Source organism: Chroicocephalus ridibundus, chromosome 2 (assembly GCF_963924245.1).
Source record: "Chroicocephalus ridibundus chromosome 2, bChrRid1.1, whole genome shotgun sequence".
NCBI lineage: Eukaryota > Metazoa > Chordata > Aves > Charadriiformes > Laridae > Chroicocephalus > Chroicocephalus ridibundus.
The window spans coordinates 40859538-40881693 of record NC_086285.1 but is presented as its reverse complement, the minus strand read 5'-3'; the positions used below and the strand labels follow the sequence as shown (position 1 = coordinate 40881693).

The 22156-nt window shown below is 37.4% G+C and overlaps 1 protein-coding gene across 1 annotated transcript; it reads left to right on the top strand.

The window, feature by feature from the left end:
* The first annotated feature begins 6908 nt into the window (after positions 1-6908).
* Positions 6909-20072, top strand: EFHB (EF-hand domain family member B). Its single transcript, XM_063323909.1, is given in 13 exon segments — positions 6909-6974; positions 7314-7376; positions 8300-8443; positions 8547-8727; positions 9348-9458; positions 11473-11602; positions 11981-12064; positions 12974-13041; positions 14491-14645; positions 15452-15684; positions 16049-16230; positions 16775-16956; positions 19908-20072. Coding segments are annotated over 13 exon segments (1764 nt in total).
* Positions 20073-22156: the final 2084 nt, after the last annotated feature.

Here is a 22156-nt window from a genome sequence, read left to right as displayed (position 1 = left end):
TGTTTCTTCAGTCTAGCAGATTTAACAAGGTCTAATCGTTGGCATTTGAAGGAAATAATAAACAGAGCTGGTAAAGACATTTAATGAGTTTATCAATAATGGTATTTAGTGATTGGTACAATTTAATAAAGATTGTTTAGATACTCCATCACTGGAAATACTGAATCAAGATTTGATGTTTCTGTCTTCTCAAAATATGCTTTAGTTCAACCACATGTATTTAACTGAAGCAAAAATTGAGTTAGGGAAGGCCAGTGTTACACTAGAGCTGAGGCTCCATTATGCCATTCATTCAAAAAATATATGACATTAGTGTTGTCCAGTCAATCCTCCAGCCAATGCAGGTTTATCTTCTCCTGTTGTTGCTGCTCCTTTAGAAGTATGCCGAGAAATGAAAGACAGGTATAATGAATTATGTCACAGCCTTTTTTTTTATCATCTCTACTCTTTAGTGCAGCTTTAGAAATATCTCATTACTTGTAAAATACTATAGCTGATGGCCTTGTAGAATGAGAGAGAAATCAACAGTTCTTATATCTGTCTGCTTTTGTGTTTTCCTTTGTCTTTTTTTCCCTTCCCTAGTACGGACACATCAATACTTTAAAAATTACTGAAGTGAATGGAATAAAATCAGACTGTTCTTTTTCTTTTCTATGTACTTTTCCATTGTTAGCAGATTGTTCTCAGAGTAATGATTTTACCATTCTTATTTACTAAGTAAAAGTTAATCACTTACATAAATGCTTTTTGTAAGACCAATATGCAACTTAAAATAAGAGAAGAACACTTTGAGTTCACCAGGGATGTAGAATGCCAGACTAGCTCCTGAGAAACGTGTCTGAAAGTATGCAAGTTTTCTGAGCTGTGAGTTTGCTGAAGCTTACAGTAAAGACCGCCTTTCAGAATATTTCCAAGAGTTGCCCTTTAAATCAGGTAATCCTGCTCTAATGCACTGCTTATTTGCCATAGCCCTCTGACTGGTTTCAGGATGTTCAACTGGACTGCAGGATTTGCTGAGAAAAAAACATCAGAATCCTGATAAACAGATTTTTTTACTATATACATTATGAGCATACATCCAAGCACCAGCCAGCATCCAACCAACCTGGCAGCTGTTTGCTTGCTCGCTCGCTCGCTCACCTCCCTGCAGTGGGACAGAGAATAGAATAGGAAGAACAAAAGCAAGAACACTTGTGGGTCAAGATAAAGACAGTTTAATAGATGAAGAAAAGAGGAGGGGGGAAAGGCAATATGAAGGGAATCACTTACCACCTCCCACAAACAGACCAATGTCCAAGCAGTCTCCAGGCAGCAGCCGTCTTGGAAGCCAGCTCTTTCTTCCTCTACCTCCAGTTTTTATTGCTGAGCATGATGCTATGGGATATGGAATATCCCTTTGCCAGGTGAGCTGTCCTGGCTGTGTTCCTCTCCCAAGTTTCTTGCCCACCTTGCCGACCCCCAGCATATCTCCTGGGGGGGGGCGATGGCAAAGTGGGGAAAAAGAACAAGCCTTGATCCTGTGCAAGGACTGTTCAGCAGTAGCTGAAGTATTGCTGTGTTATCAACACTGATTTAGTCACAAATCCAAAACACAGCACCATACAGGCTGCTATGAAGAAAATTAACTCCATCCCAGCCAGACCCAATACATACATGGACCATTTTGGATGAAAAAGATAAAAACATTACACTGTGAATCTTTAGAATGACTTGAACTTAAATTCAGTTTAGAGATTAAACGCTCGTGTCATACATGGCATTTCATGTTTCACTTAATCGACTCAAATGAAGAGCCACAGAGGAAAGGTATGATCCTAGTCCATTTCCATTCCCAGCTGCAAGCTTGCACCTCTTAAGTAAGTCGTGATACCCTGCAGCTGCAGAGTGAGCTGCATCGACCACTGATGCCATGCAAAAGCTATTCACCAAAAGACATAGTTTTGTGGTGGCTCAGCTGACCGAACCAACTCATCTGTGGCTGCAGGATGACTAGATCTGGTGCAGATGAGAGTAAAGGAGTATGAGTTCAGAGAAGACAAAGAGCCAAGAACCACCTCTTTGGCAGTAAGCTTTGGTTAGACGTAATGTGAAACCACACGCTCAGTTTGCACAGGAAGAATAAGAGAAAATACAAAACATAATGCAGCGATGTTCAGAAATGGAGAACTGTAACATTCCGTATGTAGGGATCAGATATTCTGTACTTCTAATATAAATAAAAAAATAAATAAATACTTTCTAAAATCAGAATAATTAGATAATAAAACAGATTATCAAATGTATCTGAAATTCAAGGCTGAATGGAATATTTGATGCAGGGATTATATTCATGTGATATAGTTGTGCTAATAAAAAGGGAGCAAAAGTATTAAAGAATGCATTACTTTCACATGAGAGATTTTTTTCTCTTCAAAATCCATTGAGCAGACTTAAGTTATGTCACAGTAGGCCATTTTGGTGAAAGTGCTAGCATGAAGGCAAATCTCACATGCTTTTGTCTGTTAAGTATGCAGGTTCGGCTCATGTGATGGATACATTCTGAGACTCAGATGCTACAACAGCCGAGCTACGACACTGGTGTGCTGCTAGAAAGCGTGGGTTACGTGCATGGGATTCCTACTGGCTAACCAGCACCCTGATTGCAACACAGAGCAAGAGTGTATCTCCTTTACTTTGTGAAACTCCCAAATTGTTTATAGCTTGTTGACGCTGGCATACAGGGTCATCAAACAGCAAAAGTTGACTGTGAACGTGTGAAATAGAGGCAGAAGAGCGTGTGGCAATAATCAAATGAACGAGTTCCAGTTACTGTATTTTGTGCTTGACAGGTCTCTGTGAATGTTAGTGGTGAAGAAGGGTTCCTTCTGTGGTAGTCTGGGCAAAGAGCTGTTTAAGAAAAGCTCTGAAATCACCCGGATAGCCCTATCAGTGATCATCTTTTCATATTTTATGTCATCTTGGGTCATACGTCAAATACCAGAATTGAAACTGTGTTGGATGATGTTAACAAAAAATATTTGTTAGTGGGTCATGATTTCACCGGATGGATTTCTATTTCAGCATTTCTCTCTGCAGAGTTTAATAATATGCTCTGTTCAGTCTTTTTGTGTTTAAATCTGACTCTAGATGTGTAATAATAAATGGAAGCTGACTTTAGAGGATGCGCAGAATCTCTTTATTCTGTTTAAACTTCCCAATATTTTTTTTTATGTGCCCATCTGCTATAATATCCCTTTTTGTGTCTTTCTTCTATCTCTCCTTGTGTACATTTTCTCTGTACATCCATTGGTTTGGTCATATCATAGCATATAGACTGTATGCAGCACATAGAAAGCAGTAATTTTCTATCCATTAATGAGTTGAATAAAAAACATGAAAGTAACCAGGCAATAACAAGAGCAAAGTGTATCAGCATAGCTAACACCCTTTAGGAGTTTTACAAAATTTGCAGCATTTTACATCAAGTTCTCTGGCCTTCAGAGACCTTAAGGAATTTACAGACTTAACGCTTTTACTGCCATCTATGCCAGCACCATAGTCAGAATGAGAACTGTGTTGCAGAACATGGGATCTTTGTCCTTCATAAAGAAAGTAAAATGCAGGGTTTTAGGAAGTTTCCATTCCTCAGTTTTAGCCTGGACAAGACAGAAAAAGGCACTATATTGTGGGAATTGGATGTCAGCAAATAGTGGTAACTTTCAAATGACGGCACTGTTTAGTAAAAAAGTACTGCTGTAGAAGGCAGTATTTTGCTCAACTTTTCCAAAACAGATTTCTCTAGAGATCTGATTTTTTAACATAGGAGATGACAAATTCATGCTGTAGTCAAGAAAGTCTTGATCGTTTTTTCCTAAAATAGAGTTGGATTTTTTTGTTGTTGTTAATTCATCGGCTTATCTTTAAAATTTATAGATCCTTCCTACCCTACTAATGTTCTTCCTTTACACCAACTAACTTGGCATCTAAGGAGGAATAAATATGACACTGATTCCTAAAATGAGCAGAAATGTAGGGATAAGGGGCAGCTCTTTTGTTGGATATACCTACATGGAACTTTGAGTTCACATTTAGTATCTGCACTGTGGGCTTACAAAAATACCTAGAGAACAGAGGTAAGGAACTCCAGCTTTTACTCCCCTTTATCGTATCACGTGTCTATCCATAACATGCTGAGAATGCACTGAGCCTGGCTTTTACCAGTCTGAATCCTATCTACTTTTAATGCAATTCATATGAAGGCAAAATCTTTCCAGATTCATCTACTACTATTTTAGTTTCGTTTCTATGAGTTCAGGATTTACATTTTAAAGAATATCTTTTTTCTCAGATAGGGCATCAAAATATGGATGCCATTTTTACAGCTTAATGGTAGAGTATTTTTTATATAGATGAGAGAGGTGCATTCTTCTCTACCTTTTCACTAGCAAGTTTTCTACAGTATCCACCCTGCAATAGTAATTTATAATAGAAGCAGCTCCTAAAACGTTTTCCTGCTTTCTCTGGCACCTGGATGCATCTCTTGCGGAAAGCAGACAGTGAGGCATTTCCCTCGAAGAGGCTAGCAAATGAGAGCATTTCTAAGAGCAGGTTTATGGTCTGAGGAGGTTTAGGGTCTGCTTCCAAGTGGTGTGTGAAAGATAGTTATGAGAAGCCATGTATATTGTTAGCAGGTTTCAAATCGATTCACAGGGACCTGCATCTCTGCTGAAAAAACACAGAGAGGCAAAACAGAGAAGGCTGAGGGCTTCTGCTCTACTTGCTTCTGCAGTAGGCATACTTTTTACATGGCTAAATCCTATTTTTCTACTTTTGACACAACACACTCTGTCAGTGGTCAGGGTATTCTTCCATTTAGCAAGTGCAGCCACCTACTGGAGAAAGAAACAATGTAAAAATATAATAAATCATAAATAAAAGAATGTTCAAAAATGGTAATACCTTCAGCACAGGTAGATAGCCAGCTAGAAATACAATAAACACAAAAACAAAAATTCAAGTCCCAGTTTCCTGTGCCCTAGTATTAACATATAATTTTGGTGATACTATACTTTGTTCTTCCTCAGTATAAATAGATCCCTCTTTTGCCAGCTTTATCTTTACCCAGTTACTCCTCTCCATCAGATCAAATCCATCCCTGATTTCTAACACTTGCAGTTTTGTTGAAACCACAATTTAGCCTTTACTAGATGGAAATTGCACCAGACAGATCACAAGGCAAGACGTAACTGATAATTATATTTATTAAACTACCAACAATTATTGCTTTATTTGGCAGGAGCACTCTAAACTTCAAGTAACAACAAATATGACTGAAGTATGAATGAATTGAACATGTTAAGAGTTAACGAGAGCTTCTTTAGTTCCCAAGTGGTTGTGGATGTTCTGTATTAGTGGTGTTGTACAGCCATGTCTGCAGCAGAAAACCACACCTACTTTTGAAAAAGGACACCAGCAAGTGCCACAGCTAGATAATAGCTGAAGATAACATATGTTACCTGGAGAAGATGAATCTACGTTCAGGCGTGTGAAGCTTGCTGATGATAGTACTGACATGCACCGTCGATGCCTGCGGCAGCCGGAGCAGGGAGTCAGGCATCCTTACTGCCCGGTGGCCATGTCATCAGAGAGCTATCGCTGCCTGAGCCTCTCATCTTCCATTTGTAGGGAAGAGTCACAGAGAATTCAGTTTTAATTTAGCTTCCTTCATTTTAAATCCTTATCAAACAAATGTTAGAGCCGAGAATAAAATGGCAACAGCTGGTAATGTTTGTTAATTAATTACGATTAAGGTCTGTATGTTTATGTAAAATTGGTTTTGGCGTCATAGGAGTATAGAGAATGGAGCAGGATGTGATTAAATTTAGATGTTTTGCTGGGAAGAAGGGGAGCATTGACTAAATGTCACCTGAGAGGAGAAGTCTTTGTGAGAGCTGAGGGGCTTTTAAACAGGGGTGAAACTTGTTCAGTCTTACCCATCTTGCTTTTCTGAAATAATCCGCATCTGTTTCTGAAAGGCAAATACAGTGGTTTAGATATACGATGTGTTGACTCATTTAAGACAAACAGTAAGAGCGTTCACGTGTCCTGGAATATGGGTAGCGCTGACAGGCTTCTGTCACCCACGTCTGTGTGGCTGCCTAGAGGGGAGCTGCTGTTTTCTCTGGAGGAAATCTCAGTATAAGATATTTTATTAATGTTTATACACGTGACAATTGTGAAAGGGGCTGTATTTTTTATTAGAACAATTAGTAAAGATTTAAAGTTCGACCAGACTTCTGACCACGTGTAAGACCTTCTTTCAAACCCAAAGAATGACTCAACCCACCTGCCTTAAATCTGGTGGATTTTCAAGGACTTTAGACAATTGGTCTAAGAACCGTACACGTGCTGTTGAACCTTTATTATTTTTTTAGATCATGGTGGTTACAAAATAGCCTAAATGCAATTTCTCTAGGGATGGGAGCTTGGGGGTGGGTGCCGGGTGCGAGGGCGATGGCGGGCTGGCTGTGAGGGAGGAGGGCGATGGCGGGCTGGCTGTGAGGGAGGAGGGCGGTGGGTGCCGGGTGCGAGGGCGATGGTGGGCTGGCTGTGAGGGAGGAGGGCGGTGGGTGCCGGGTGCGAGGGCGATGGCGGGCTGGCTGTGAGGGAGGAGGGCGGTGGGTGCCGGGTGCGAGGGCGATGGCAGGCTGGCTGTGAGGGAGGAGGGCGGTGGGTGCCGGGTGCGAGGGCGATGGCGGGCTGGCTGTGAGGGAGGAGGGCGATGGCAGGCTGGCTGTGAGGGAGGAGGGCGGTGGGTGCCGGGTGCGAGGGCGATGGTGGGCTGGCTGTGAGGGCGGCTGCTCCCGTCGCTGCCTCCGCCGCTGTTACCAAGCGAGCGGGGCAAACGGCCGCCGCGGCCCCCTGCCGCCATGGCGGAGCAGCTCCGGCCCGTCTACGAGGGGAAGTTCACCGACAGGTTTCCTGAGCTGTCGGCCGTGAGTGCCACTGCCGAAGGGGTCCCACCGCTGCCCCAGAGCCGCTCGCCCGCTCTCTGCACCTCTCAGCGGCCGGGATGTCGCCGCGGGCTGAAGGCAGAGGCTGGAGCAGCGGCAGCCTGTGGGGCCGGCGGGCCTACCTCCCTGCGGGCCTGCCTCCCTGCGGTCCCCCCCTGCTCTCCCCACAAAAAGCCCTTTGGCTCCTTTTCTTTCCCCTTTTATCAAAACGGGGAGCAATTAGACAACATCTCTTAAAAGGTGTAAGATCCCAGTTTGACTGGTTGTGCTTATTAGTACAATGGGTTAGGTTATGCCTTATTTTTTGATTGTATTATTTAGGCTGGAAAGTTGCTTCCCACTGGCGAGACGGCTGCGAGTTGCCTCACTGAGGTGTCACCCAGGGTGAGTTGGTTTTTCAGACTCTCCTTGTGAAACTTTTGTAATAATTGCCCATTAGTGATAGTTAGTGATAGTACTTTGAGACAGGTCCTAAAAAATAACAAAAAAAAAAAATCTGTGAAACCTTGGTCATTTTTTCTACATCCCTTCTCTTTAGAAATCAATTTTTTCCCCGATGTTAAGTTTTTGTCACAGGGAATCATAAAGAATAGCTGGTAGGACTGTAAAACACTTCTGGCAGTTATTTTTCACTCTGCATGTTTTGCAAAATTAACTATGCCTGCTTAGATGGGACTAAATAGAATTGTTTTGGACAGTTTTTCTCATATAATACAATTACAGTGATTATTATTAGGAATTGTTATTACTTCTGATGGAGGCCCTTCTTCCTTATCAAGGATGCACCTCAGGATTGTGCATCCCACTGTCCCTTCCCCATGCCCCTGAAGAATCAGAGGGCACTGAAACACAAATGGATCCCTTAAATAGCAGCTCTCCCTTTAAATGGGTAATTAAAAACACACCAGACTGGTTAAAATAATTTCCGAAATTGCTTCATTGATGGTGGAATTGTTGTGAGGTTAAAGGTTTCTGAAGTTGATAAACATCTACTTTTCACGAAGTATACTTGAAGAAGCTGTTATCCATCTCAAAGATGGAACCAGAGAAAGTTGCTAAGTTGAAACTTAGTTGAAACTTAGCAACTTTCTTGTTACTTCTGTTGCTGGTTTGATAAAATTTAGGCTGGGCTATGTTGACCTAATGCTCAGAATATCAGCATGTACATGTGTTACAGCCCTAAAACGTCCTCATGTTTTGTTCTTACCTCTGTGGAATCACACTGAAATGGCTGCAGTATGTTTTCTTTTCATTAATATTTTGTGCATATCTGATGTAAAATTGTTTTTGCTTTGCCTTATATATAGCCCATTACTCCAACTACCGTGCGAAAGTTTCGAAATACAACAAATCCACCTCCTGGTGTTGAAAGAATATTCTACGGCAGAGCAGATGATCCTGACATTGCAGCTCACTTAACCCATGGCATAGAGTCACGTTCTTCACTCAGTGTAAGAATGTGACTCGTTTACTTTTGTTTAAGAATGGACAGCTTAAGAATGTCTTAAAATTTGCTGTTTTTCCTGCCTCTTGTGTTGTTTGTGATGTCTTTAGGCAGCTTCATTGATAAATCCAATTCCTGAAACTGTTTTTCAACAAAACGTACAAAACAAAAAAGAAGCAATCTACTTTAGTAATCGTCAAGCACCCTTGGGCAGATCACGTGATCAGTCTTCTATGTTACCTGAGGGCTTGGATATAATTAATACTACATTTGGAACAAAAGTCATTCAAGGTAGGAAAATCTAGTGATAAAACATTCTTCTTCTAAATACAAGATAATCTGCAATTTAGTATCTAGCACATATCCTGTGCTTCCAACAATTCTGGCTTAATAGAAAAATTATTATTATACCAGTTATTGAAAGGCATAAAAATGTACTAGTATTTTTGAGTTACAGTGAACAAACAAGCAACTGAGAATGTTTGGTAACTAGTAGGGCTTTTGGCTCTGTTCCAGATCTGTCTTTGTAGATTTTCCTGGAGAACTGTTCAGGTAGCTGATAACTTAACCTTCCTTTTCCCAACTATTCTAATAAGTCTAATAAAAGATATTACCTTGACCTGGGAGTCTTCCCTCCATAGACTGGAGCAAATCACATACATGTTGACCACGTAGCTCTCTTGCAACAGTTATGTTCATCTCAGTTTCTGTGATTTATTTTTTCCCCCTAGTCTTATGTCATTATGCTGGAAGATTCCTATAGATTGACTAGAAATGTGGTAAAAAGTATCATTCTTCCACAGTAGTAGCACCTTCTCTAACAAGATATTGTTTAAAATTAGGAAACAACCAAACAAAATACCCACCCCCCCTTACCTCCCCCAACCATATATTTATTCCTTACTTTGCAGATGCATCAGCTGGAGAGCTCATAAATCCACCAAAAACGTTTGAGGAAGTGGATAAAGACTCCAGAGAAGGACACGATCTGTACATCGTGTCACACAATGATTATTATGTGGGTAAGTTCAAGGGCTGATAAGAAACCGGATGAAAAGTTCTAGTATAAATAAAGGTAATTATTCTGCTTTGTGTCTTCAACACATATTGTATGCTATTTTTTGAGATATAAACTATTACTTTTTACTACTGTATTAGTATAATGTAAATTCTTTTTAAAAGTAATGATGTGAAAAAAACCCTCATATGCAATTGAGAGAGCATGACCTGTTTCTAGAACTGTAGATCACTTCATGGTGGGTGTATTAGGCAGTATAATAACTTAATGAAGGCGTTGGAAGCCTGATTTTTGTTGGCTGCTATTTGAAAAGCAAAGTATTTCCAGGAAACTAGAAACTCATAGGTGCCCTGGTTGCTTATCGAGTTTGGTGGTGTTTATACCAATGAGAGCAGTATCAGGCTTAAAGCCACAGACTGAGCCCAGCTCATTCCAGTGCTTTCACCTCTAAGTTCGTCTCTTTTATCAGTATCCAAACATAATTTCAGTGCAGCTAGACATTCTAATGAGGAGCTCAGCATCAAGCTCTGGTTACAAAGAATTTCAGGCTGCTGACTGGGTCTCTGGAATGCAGGTTCCTCAGCCTGTAGCATCCTGCCCGTGAGTCTGTCCCACAGCCTCTGTCTCTGCCCTGCCAGTGGGCTGTGCCTCGTCTGCTTCAGCTTCTGGGGACTGTACTTGTGTGAAGTGGTCTGCTCAGGGATGGTTACCCTTTATCTCATAGGTCTGCACAGGAACAGTGACAAATAGCACTCTGAAATGAAATACATGTATTACTTTTGCAGACACTTCTATTTTTCCCTGTTCTATCATTTCCACAGGCTGAGAGACTTACATTGCCGCTCTATGAGATTAGTATTATGATAAAATTCCCCATTGTGCTAGTACCAACAGTTTTGTAGGTGTAGGCCAAACAGATAAGAAACTGCAATACAGATATATGAGTTATAATAATGTAAATTTTACATGGAGGCATTTACGTGGAAGTGAAATTACACTACTGTATTCTCTGACTGAGAAATTCTACTACAAGTACTATTGATACAAATTTAAACTATTGGTATAAATTGGTATAAACTTGTCATTTTATTTCCCCTTTTCCCCACCTTTATTAGGTGTTTTAGTGGAATTACTCATTATCTGTTTCTGTCTCCTTTGGTAACTTCCATCCACAAGATCATGGAAAGGGCAGGCCAAAACCAGACAGGCAGGAAAAAAAAAAAGTCAACTGTGTGTCCCATTTTTGAACAATAACATAAATGTTCCATGCTGCCATACAGCTAGAGGAAGCCTTTATTAGAAAGCATGCAGAGAAAAATATTTTTTGAAAGTTCTAATTACCGTTCTTTTCAAAAGGTAATTGAAAATAGTAGGAAGAAACAAAATGGCATTTTTTTTCTGTGACAAGAAATATGTGCTTGCAGCTCACTTACATAGAGTACTTACGTGGATATTCTTATATGTGAAACTTAATTTTACAGGCAAGACTGGATTAATAAATTCATGAACAAGTACGGTAATATCTTGTTTACAGTGAAGTCAGTGACAAAATTTCCACTGACATCAACATAGCAAGGGTATATCTCAAAGTGCAGCACCTCAAAACCATTTTTTTTTTCCTTTTAGCATTTTTTTTTCAAAATAGTAAATTAAACGGTACACTTCTCTGCTCAGGTACAGACATTACAAAGTGATTTGTTTGCCCGACCCTCACTATTTAGGCTATCTGGTATTTTTTTCATTAATTCTGTTGTGCTTGTCTTTAGTCAGACATAAAAAGGCATCCAACTATTTTACCACTGAGGCAGTTTTTGCTTTTTATTTTGCCTTTTATCTTCATTGTTGATAATGAGATTATTCCTAACTACTTCTAAACATGGGTGATGCAAATTAGTTCTCTTTAATTGAATGGAATTGTTAATTAGTTATTTGCTTTTGTTTCTTCATTGTTTTGTTTTAAGAATTAAGATACTTCCTGAGGTGTTTTATACAGGTTGAAACAATTACTTTTTCCACAGGGGAAGCAATAGATAGGAAGTATGACTCGCCAAACTTCAGCAAGTCTTTTGTTTATGGAATAGAAACCCCTCACTTTAAAGATGGGCGAAGTGTATCCCAATCCTTAAATTGGCTCTGTGATCTGGAATCGTAAGTTGCAATGAGTGAGCTAGTTAATTAGTGGTGTGAGTTCTCAAGAAGAGTCTTCGTATTTGGAGATAATTTTACATCTCCAAATCCCATTCTTAGCTGTACTGAACTGAATAGAAAATGCAAGGAGTAATTTTGAATATAGTTTATCCAAATCAGTTCTATCATAGTATAACAGCACTTGGCATGTCTTTAGCATTATGTAAAAACATCTTTGATTTTAAATATTAAATTGATTTTCCAATTACTAAATTTGTCTTTGTCTTGCAGAGAAGTTGCTGTTCCCTTCTAACATATAAAAATGTTTTTGAATATTATTGAAAAAGTGTTGAATATTGTTAAACAAATATGTGTGAGAGTTATTTTCATTATTTGTAGGAAGAGAGCAGCAAAAATTGTATCAAAGCGAAGTGATGAATTCAAGGAAAAATTTCAACCTCAGCTTGGAAAAGTCCTTGATCCGTAAGTAAGCAAAGATACCTTCCAAGAAGAAAATTCACTCACATTTGCCGAGTCTCCAGTATCTTTTTCTGTCTTGGGTAAAAATTATAACTGTGTGCTCAATACTTCCACTGCAGCATTCACTTGCAGAAAGGGGCTTTCTACTTGCCCTAATTAGGCTGATAACTATGCAAGTTACTAATGAGGGCTGTGTTGTTTCTATGTGATGAAGTTAAGTCTTACTGTTTAACTGGTCTATATCTGAATTGATCACGCTTGCACCAGATAATGACTACAGTTTTAATTGTTAAACATAAAGATAAAAATAGCATTGCATCTTTTTCAAATTAAGAAAGAAACAAACAGTTCTTTAGTGTCACCAACAGCATCTTAATTTTCTAGTAAATACAACTGGGCCAAGTTTTCCAGGTGGATATTGGCTTGGTTGCTGTTTTTGGTAGACACAAAATTGCATGTGAAAAAGCATGCGAGATGTGATTCAATTTTTCCACTTTAGCCAAAAATTTGGAGACACTTTCAGTTGGAGATCTGGTTTGTCCTAAGCATTCCTATTATTTGACTGGTATATTATAAGGACTTTTCTTACTCATTTCTGTCATTGTCTTAGAAAAAAAAATATTTTAGCATGGACTGTTTTCCTTTTAATAACTATAAATGTTCAAAAAGTTAATGTTTACATTTGGTTGTGTTATATTAAGAACAGCAAATGTTCAAAACTGGGTTTTTTATAAAGGGATGCTTTTCTGGAATGGCAACTTTGAAGCAAAATACTGATAAACAAATTTCAGGTGAACAGTGTGTATCATCCCTAGTTATATAATAGATAATCTCATATTATTTTAGCATAGGGATTATTTTGGCTATTAATAAACTATTTGACAATTAACAAAGAAATGTTCTTATTGACAGTATAGCAGAAACTATGAATGTTCCCCCAGGCCATACATTTGGCATGTTACTGCGTCCAGATGAATATGGTAAGTTCAGGAGCAGAAAAAAATCTTATCTTGTTGATGAAACTATGCTGAAGTAATCACTGTTGGTTGTGTAGTGTATAATTTTCCTAAAATCTTGGAGGCAAAATATAAAACTCTAACAGTGACATAAAATTTTTGGAGGAAAAATTTGAGAATAATTGAAATTGCTTGTTGGAGGAAAAAAAAAATAATTTCAGAAATAAAGAAACTTTAGGTTTTGGATGTTCATGGGGTTTGGGGTTTTTTTGTTTCTTTTTTTTTTTCTTTTTTTTTTATTAAAGCCTCTGTGTCTGAATGTAAACAAAATGGGAAACGGCAGAAACTTGCATTGACATCTAAGTGACAGGGTTGAAATGGCTATTTAAATAATTTATGTGTCTTTTCTCTCAATGCTTTTTCCAGCACTTACATAAAAAGAGTAAAAATAACAAGAAATAAATAAGAATAATAAGTTTTTGAAGGTAGCAGAGAGACAGAAAACAGAATAAAATTAAGAAATTATAAATTCTCATTATGACAAAACTTTGAAAACTAGTCAACTCAAATAGCCAATATTTGGATTGGTGGTGTTTTAATATTATGTTTAATGACTGGGAAATACAGTGCATAGTTAGGCAGCAAAAAATATAAGTGTCTCAAAGTTATTTAATTAGTCAAGACCACAAAATGCTTGTTCAAATTCTGCATAAGCTTTTATATGTGCTTTACTATGTAGGGTAATCAAGTTAAATATTTTAAATGAGTAGGTATGCTTGTCCTATAAGGAATGGCAGAAGGAACTGAACAAAAAAAATTCATTCTTAACAAGTAAAAAATAATGCTTTTACATTGCTGTTAGAAGGGTATTAGATAAGGTACTGCTACTTGTTGCTGGACTGTGAATGAACTTGCACTCTAGAAAGTGACCTTGGTGTCTTGGGGATGTGGATGAAGACCGTAGCTCAGTGTGCCGAAGTGTTTAAAAATACTAATGAAGTTAGGTAACGTAAAAAATGGGAAGAGTAACACAAAAATAGTACATTGTCTTTCTAGAAATCAATGGTATATAATTATCTGAAATATTACATTGACTTTTCCATTGGTTCTTGTAAGTATCCTGAAATACGACAGACTGGAAGTGATAGATTAATAATATATGTTCTTTGGCTCTCAACTATCTGGACAGCAAGTAACTCTTACTGCTGTCAGAAGCTTTTGGAAGCAGTGGTTGGATTTGTGAAGCTATATTAAGATGTTTCAAAATTTCTGATATTAAGTGCATGTGAGTAGAGAAATCATCACGTGGACCATTTGATCTTTTAATGAAATGGCCGTATCAGATGTTCAGTACTGCTGAAATTCAGCATCTCAAAACTGAAATTCTCCTTTACCTTAAGACTGTAAACCAATTTTTAAAATGTCTGTTTTCTGTATATGCGCAACCAATTGAGGAAGTGTTTATTATTATAGGAGTTGGTGATCTTCTTCACTGCCAGGTTCCATGTGAGTTCCTCCGTGGTAAAGACCGAGAGAGAGCTATCTTGGCTGCAGTTCGACAAAGTTTGAAGAAAGCTAACTATGAGAATTTTGACATGTTACTAGAAGCATTCAGGCATTATGATAAGGTTAGTGCTTTGAAAAAATGTAAAGGAATGTGTGACATTAGTGCTCCTGTGCTATGGAGATGCAGACATGAAGAAACACAAGCATAGCAAGGCAAATATAGATGAAGACTATGAACAAGAGGTAACTTCATAGTTATTGTATGTTTAATATACTGTGATACGCTATGGAATTAAACACAACAATACTTGTAGCCTTTCACAACAGTGTTTGGAGTATGCAAATTAACAGCAAGCTAGGGACTTGTGAGCAGGAACAATCTTAGTATTTTTTGTACTTCAAAATTTGGTGTTTCTTCTTAAAAGAAATACAATTGAAGGGATTACATTCATATTTTCTTCCAAGCTGTACTTTTTGACTGAGTCACCAAGCATCAGAATTCATATCTTTTTTGGTTTTCTCTCTGGAAAAAAAATATAATTGACATTTCATATATAACATTAGTTGCAATGATTGATGCCTCACTTTCAAAAGAAATCTTGGCTTTGCCTCAACATTTATGGTTAGATTGTTATCTGGTCACAATACCCTGTCACACTGACTTTCTTTTAATCTTAAATCACTGTATTACTTGTTCAAAATTATTTATTGACACTTTTATATTCAGATTTTTAATTTCTAAATTACTAAGGATTTCTTTTTGTACTCAGCAATGTTACTCTTCTGAATGGTGTGCCTGGCACTATATCTGTATCTATATAACAGATATATATATCTTTACATATAAACACATATGGGTATGTGTTCCTTTTGGTAGAGTCTTTTTATAATGGCTGTTATAGCAACTGTTTTGTTTTATTTATAATAGAATGGTGATGGAATGATAGACAAGGATGACCTGCGAAAGTCCTGTTTTCAGCTTAATCTGAATCTAGATGATGAACTCCTGGATTCCTTGTTTGACTATTGTGATTTGGATAAAGATGGTCAGATTAATTATCTGGAGTTTGCAAAATTTCTCAACTGGAAAGACAAAATGGCTGTTAAAGAATTTGAAGAAAAAATAATTACAAAAGGTAGATAGCTTAATACTGGGAAATTGTGGAAATAATCTTATACTTAGAACAGCTATTGAAAGGACGTTGCTAGTGTAGACTAGGTGCTCCTTTAGAAGGGTAGGATTTAGAGAGTTGATTTAGTCCTCACCTGCCAACAGCAGAGCCTCAGATACAAATGTATTTCAGAACCCTGGAGTTCTGTGTTGCATGTTGAGAATGTCGCATAAATCAGGAGAAAGTAAAAAATCTTGTAGAATCATAGGATTAATTATCCTATCTTATCTACTTTATAGTTTTTCAAGGATTCAAGCAATGTTTTTTACCTCTTAGTCTATAATGTGCTGATTATAAATCCTGGCTGTACCATAACTTTTGTTTATATGGAAAAATCTAGGTGCTCCTGTTAGGTCTGAAGACACAAAGATAAATGATGAGCCACTGCTGAAGCAGGAAGATCTTATGTTAAAAGAACTGGGAAGCTCAGAAAAGACACCAAAAACATTTACAAGATCAAGAGATTGTGTATTTGCAAATTATCAAACATCTTCTTCTCAGTACAATGCTGTAGTAGGTGGTCTCCCAACAACCTGTAAGTACAGTGGACTGTACTCACTTCTGAGCATTATTTAAGACAAAATCTGGAACAAGTTTAAAAAGTATTGCTATGGGTTCTATTAATGTACAATAGTGAATTAATTTATCTAATCCAAATTTGTTTAGGATTGTGGCTTTGAAGTTGGCGTGGCTTTGAAGTTGGCATGGCTTGGATGTTTGGCATGGTTAATCAGTTCAAAACATGAAAGTTAATTTAGATGTCTTTTAGAAATTATGCTAGTAATTTTAGGAGAACAATATCTTCTTGGAATCACCTAAAATGTTTTTAGCTGGAAGTACTGGACAAATACTGGAATATTACTGCAAGATTTCCTGTTGTCATGCTTCATGATGTAGCTGAAGCTAGGAATTCTAAAAATATGAAAAAAAGAGATGAGGAATAAAATTATATAAATTCTTATTGAATCTATGTGAGATAAGTATCAAATTTGTTCTCATTTCACACAAAATGTTTTATCCTCCCTGTCACTATCTTACATTCTGTCTTTTCCATGCTACCTGTTGATTGATTTCCACAGATTATCCAGTGTGTGGTGTTCCAACTATTCGTTCAGATATTCCTGCTCCTCGAATTCGCCGCATCAGTGACAGAACTAATTATGGTGATGAGGGCAATGCTTATGCATTGTTGTTCCCTTCTGTCTTCAGTCAAAAGGGAGTGTATGAAAGAGACTTTTTTGAAACAAGACCAAAGGCAGAGGTATAGTGCGTTTCTGCAGAATGGAGTGGAAAGTCATATTATCAAATAAACAGGTTGTAAAATTTGTTGTTGCAACATTACCATCTTTCTTTACATCCATTCAACTATCTGAAAAATACGTACTCTTCACATTCATAATTATTCATAAAGGTGATAGATATTAATTTTATTGAAGTCCAACTTCGATAAGTAATATAAGTAAGTATGTCAGGTTTTGCTACTCACATACTTTAATGCTGTGTCAAACAAGGGTTGGTAATTAACCTAGGGCTTAAGTCTATGACTCATTGTTTCTGTAATGTGAGAAGAGTAAGGCAGTTGTGAAATTTCTATCCTTGCACATACTCAAATTTCTGAGCAAGATCCCAAGCAACATGGTTTAATGGTAAAGTTAGCCCTGCTTTGATTATGTGGTTGGATGGATGGTCTCCAGAGATCTCTTCCTACCTGTGTATTCTATGATTCTATGAGTAAATGTCTTTAAAAGCCCCCCTAAGAATATTTTTACAGGTGTGTCAAACTAGTTTCTATCACAGAGGGATGTTCAGTAGAAATTTTTACCCAAGGTGTCTGTCCTCAAACGAACTTGTGAATTTTGCTAGTGGCAAATTCATCAAACTGCTTGAATATACCTTATAAGTGCTTTGCTGAGTGACGGTTGTAGGCTTGGATCTAGAAAGGACTTGTACAGTGATAGAGAATATAGGGAATCACACACCAATGCTGTGCCATCTCATGTTTCTGAAGAGAAAGACAGGAAGTGAGACTATAGGGACTTACTAGTGGACTCCATGATTTTTCTACCTGGTATCTCTGGGCGCTGCTGCCACTCTGTGGTCTCACAGCCCGGAGTACCTCCCACATAAATACTAAAACAACTTTGCTTCTTCTTCAGTATTGTTTACTCTTTTGCTCCCACATTTGTATGCATTTTCTAATGAAAAAAATATTAAGAGATAACTTCATTGCCTGACATACAATTTATGAGACAATTGTTACAAAATGTGAAATTCCAATCTAAAACGAGAAAAATCTTAACAATCTCTCCCTCTCTACTAGCCATTATATTAAATATTCAGTCACATTTGAAAGCGGATCAGGAATTTGAGTATATATTTTACAGAAAAGGATGTTGCTAATTAGTGACTGGGGATGTAAAAGGTGTGGTGTCATGTTCTATACATATCCATAAAACGGCTTGTCAGAATGTTGTGTACATGAGCATTTACCATTTTATAATCTAGCTCCGAAGCAGGAAATCCACGCATGCAGAATATAGCTAACAGTAAATAGAATTCATGCTTCATCGAGAAGCCCATTATACCTGTCAAGCGCTAGATAGAACTTTTTTCTGAAGTTATAATGTGGCCTGAAATGCCAAACTCCATTGTAGACCATACAGGCTATACAGGGTTCAATACAGAACCAGCTCCGAGCGTGTTAAATCACCCTACACACATGAAATGGACTGTTTCAGTATTTTAGTGATGGTCTCTGATTTATTTTGATATGGAGCATTAATATTTTCAAACATGTAATAGATAGTGAAATTATTATATGAAAGCCCAGAGTCATTTAATACTAACAGTTTTTGTATAGGCCTGTAGACATGAATGTGAATTCTGACTATAAAGCAGTTTAATGAGGAGACTCTTCATGTTACAAAAGAACAAAATAGTTCTAGGGCCTGCTATTTTCTTCACTGGAATTCATCCTAGTCTATGAAGAGAATAAAAGTTATGTAACTGAGTAATAGTATGTAATTTATATTCAACTTTATCATGTTGATAATAGGTAAGGGTCAGTTTAACCCTGTCTGCACACTTGATAGTCTGTGCTTTAGTCAGTGATTGTTTTAAGGCTGTTGATGAGCCAGGACCGAGTTGTATTTTAATATGGTGAAGCCGAGTTACGAGAGCATGCAGTCCTTTGTGGTCCCTGCAGTGGTATGCTGTAATGGAATATTGCTTTTAGTTTAACTTTTAAATTTCACTAGCTTGTTTAAGACATTAGATCAAATCTGGTTTCTTTTCCTCATGAGTAATATTATTGATTGCACTGAAAAAACACCTATGCTTAAAGAAACAAAATTTAGTCCACGCTTTTTCCTCCTGTAATTTCAGCTGGCATAAACTGCCACAGATTTATTGGCTAAAATGAAGTTGCAGATTTGCTGTACTGTGAATCAGGCCTATATTTGTACAAAAGACAGTTTTAGAGAAAGATGACAAAGCAAGCATGCATAAAATTTCCAGAGCATAAATATAGCACACGTGCACACACAGATGATACAATTGAAGAAGCCAAATGTTTGCTAATACTAACAAAAGCACGAGTCATGTCAATATTCTTCTAAAGCCACCTTCCTCTAATGGGTCAACAGGTCAGTGTAATGAAGCATGCAGTAGGAAGCATCCAAGTGAGAAAATACAGGAAAAAAGAATATTTCTGTTGGATTACTTTGGTATAAAACTATCGCAAGACCCAGAGTTGATGTGAAACATTTCATTTTAGTCACTTCAACTGTTTATCTATACCAATTGAAGGTCTTGGTTATAGTATTCTTGCTGTGAAATGCAGACAATAATCTGATTTATGTCAATAACTACAAACAGTAAAAATACAGTGGCTAAACAGGACTTAGGGCTTTTCAAAAATATTTACTTTTCCCTGAATCATCTGTGTTTGATTTTTCAAATGTGGAAGTTGCATCAACATTACTTTATTAACTGAAGACAATTTTGTACACCATAGCTTTCATCCCAACAAGATTCAGATTTACTTAAATAGGAACCTTTTTGGTTAAGGATGCAGGATGTGGTCTGTAGATTTTATTAAAGAGTGGGAAAATATTCTTTGGCATATAGAGACTGCTAATACGTGTTAAAAGCCAGATTATACAGTTTAAAGAAAATGCTGACCAGAATTTCATGAATTGTATTATTTTGTAGATTGCACAAATTCTCCGCAACATTGGTGTGAACATTTCAGATGAAAGGTTTGAAGAGATATGGAAGGAAGCCTGTTCAAAACATCAGAAAGAAGAGGTTTGTGTGGAAAGCATCAGGAGTGTACTGGATGAGATACATGGATCACACACCAAAACCAGTTGCTAATTTTAGTCTGGGCATTGCATTTATTTAAGTTGACATCAGTCATAATTCGGATGCTGAATACAATAAACATCTTCCATAACGTGTGTTTACAGAACTGGAATTCACCGTTTATTGTCTTTCTGAATAGTGGGTTCACCACATATATATGAATCTTACTGCTATCCTTGCAGGTAGAAGGCGCTGATATCCATAGGAAGAGAAGAGGATACAACATGTTTGTAAATAGAATGCAAATATTTATCTCATATCCTGTATTTTATGTTTTTTACAGTGTTTCTGAGTCTAAATAATAATAGTTTGAACATGGACACATTTTGCATTTTTAATTTTTTTTTTCTCTTATAAAAGGAAGGACACTTTTGAAAGTACTTAAGATAAATGTTTCAGATATGCAAGGCCTCTTAAAGATTAATATCACAGAATGGCATCTTGACAACAAAATGGTAGCTAATAGAGATCTGCTTGTGGTAAGTTATTTAACATGTTTAAAAATTTGTGTGAGAAAGTGCTTTACAGTAAGATCCTAAGGAAACTACATAGTCATGGGTGTGGGATCTGAAGTCTTGTCATGATATAGACTCCATAAGAACCAATGGATTAAGAAGTGCAAAAATAAATGCCCAATTGTGTGGCAGAGGGCTCATATTCTTTATGCAAGCTTATGGCTATTAGGTGGCAGTATTTAGCTTTCACAAGGAAGAAAAAAGAATGGATTTTTAGAGGTGTACGTGCATATTACATAAAAACACAGGCTAGGGAGTCAGAGAAGTTTGGGAGGGGTTTCAGGGAGCTAACTGTTCACCTGTGACCAATGCAATTTCTTGGGAAGAGGGATCTTCATAAATGAAAACCAATATATTAATTGGAAATCTCAATGAATATATATGAAGTCCTATAAGAATAAACAATGGAAAGCAAGTAATACTAAAATCTGCAACTTTGAATGGATTGGAATGTTCACTCTTCAGCTACAATACTGAGCTTGGTGCAAAACAAATGGAAATTTTTCGGTATTGACAGTGAGAATGATTACTATTAGACTTTTTCAAATTAGTTGAAAAGAAAAATCCTTGCCCAATGTAATCTTAACATACAGGATTTCAGGAAGTGTATCACTTTGTCATCTATTGGTGCTTTAAATACCTTAGTAAGATTTGGAGGATGTTGCCAGCTAAAAGTTTTACTGAGTTCTAGAGTGTAAGTAAAGGTTCTATATATCTGAAATACTAGGTATGCATGTGTAATGCCAGCTTAAAATTTCATTGTAACGGTTTACTCACGTGATTGTTAAGATTCCTCTTTTGCCAGTGTTCTAGGAACATGTAATTTACATGAGATTCACAAGCCAGACCCTTTTGTGCATTATTGTTGTGGCGTTAATAGTAGCTGTCTTACATCAAGTAGAAAGAGTTTGCTTTCTGGTATCTCCAGGGAGCAGGTAGTGGAAATGCTGCTTGATGAAGGCAGCTTCCTTCCTGCTGTGAACTAAAGTTGTTCTATGCTGTTGTTGCCTTGCCTTCCCATCCTTCTGGAACTCTGCGCACGCACTGGGAAGCATGCAGGGACCAGACTGTGACTGTCCCAAGTGAAATCATGACAGAAAGATGAATGTGCTCGTAATTTCAATTTAATTTATTATGTCAGGATTTTACTACCTCCAGTGAAATTCTCTAACGCTCCTCTTCTGCTCATATAAGGTGGGAGGGAAGAATCCTTTACCTTCGTTTCAGTGTGCTTCCAAAAGCATCAGACAGAATTGCTTTAAAAAATACTAATTTAGAATAAAAAAAAATACTGTTTTTCTCCTTCAATAGAAAGTTTTAGATGAAAGATTTAAACTCACTTCAGGGAAAAATGAAAAAAAACCCCAAACAAATCTCTGTGTGTATGTATATATGTGTGTATGTGTATGTATATATATATGAGATCTGTTGTGTTTGTTCAGCAGCTGGAAATTCTGTGTACTCTATTTTTTGAACCTAGTGTAAAGATACCCACTTTCATTCCTCTACTTTCAGTAGAATCTTCTCCTTTGTCAGTGCAGTGGAATTCACATTGTTCTTGGGCAGTCTGCTAAATAAATC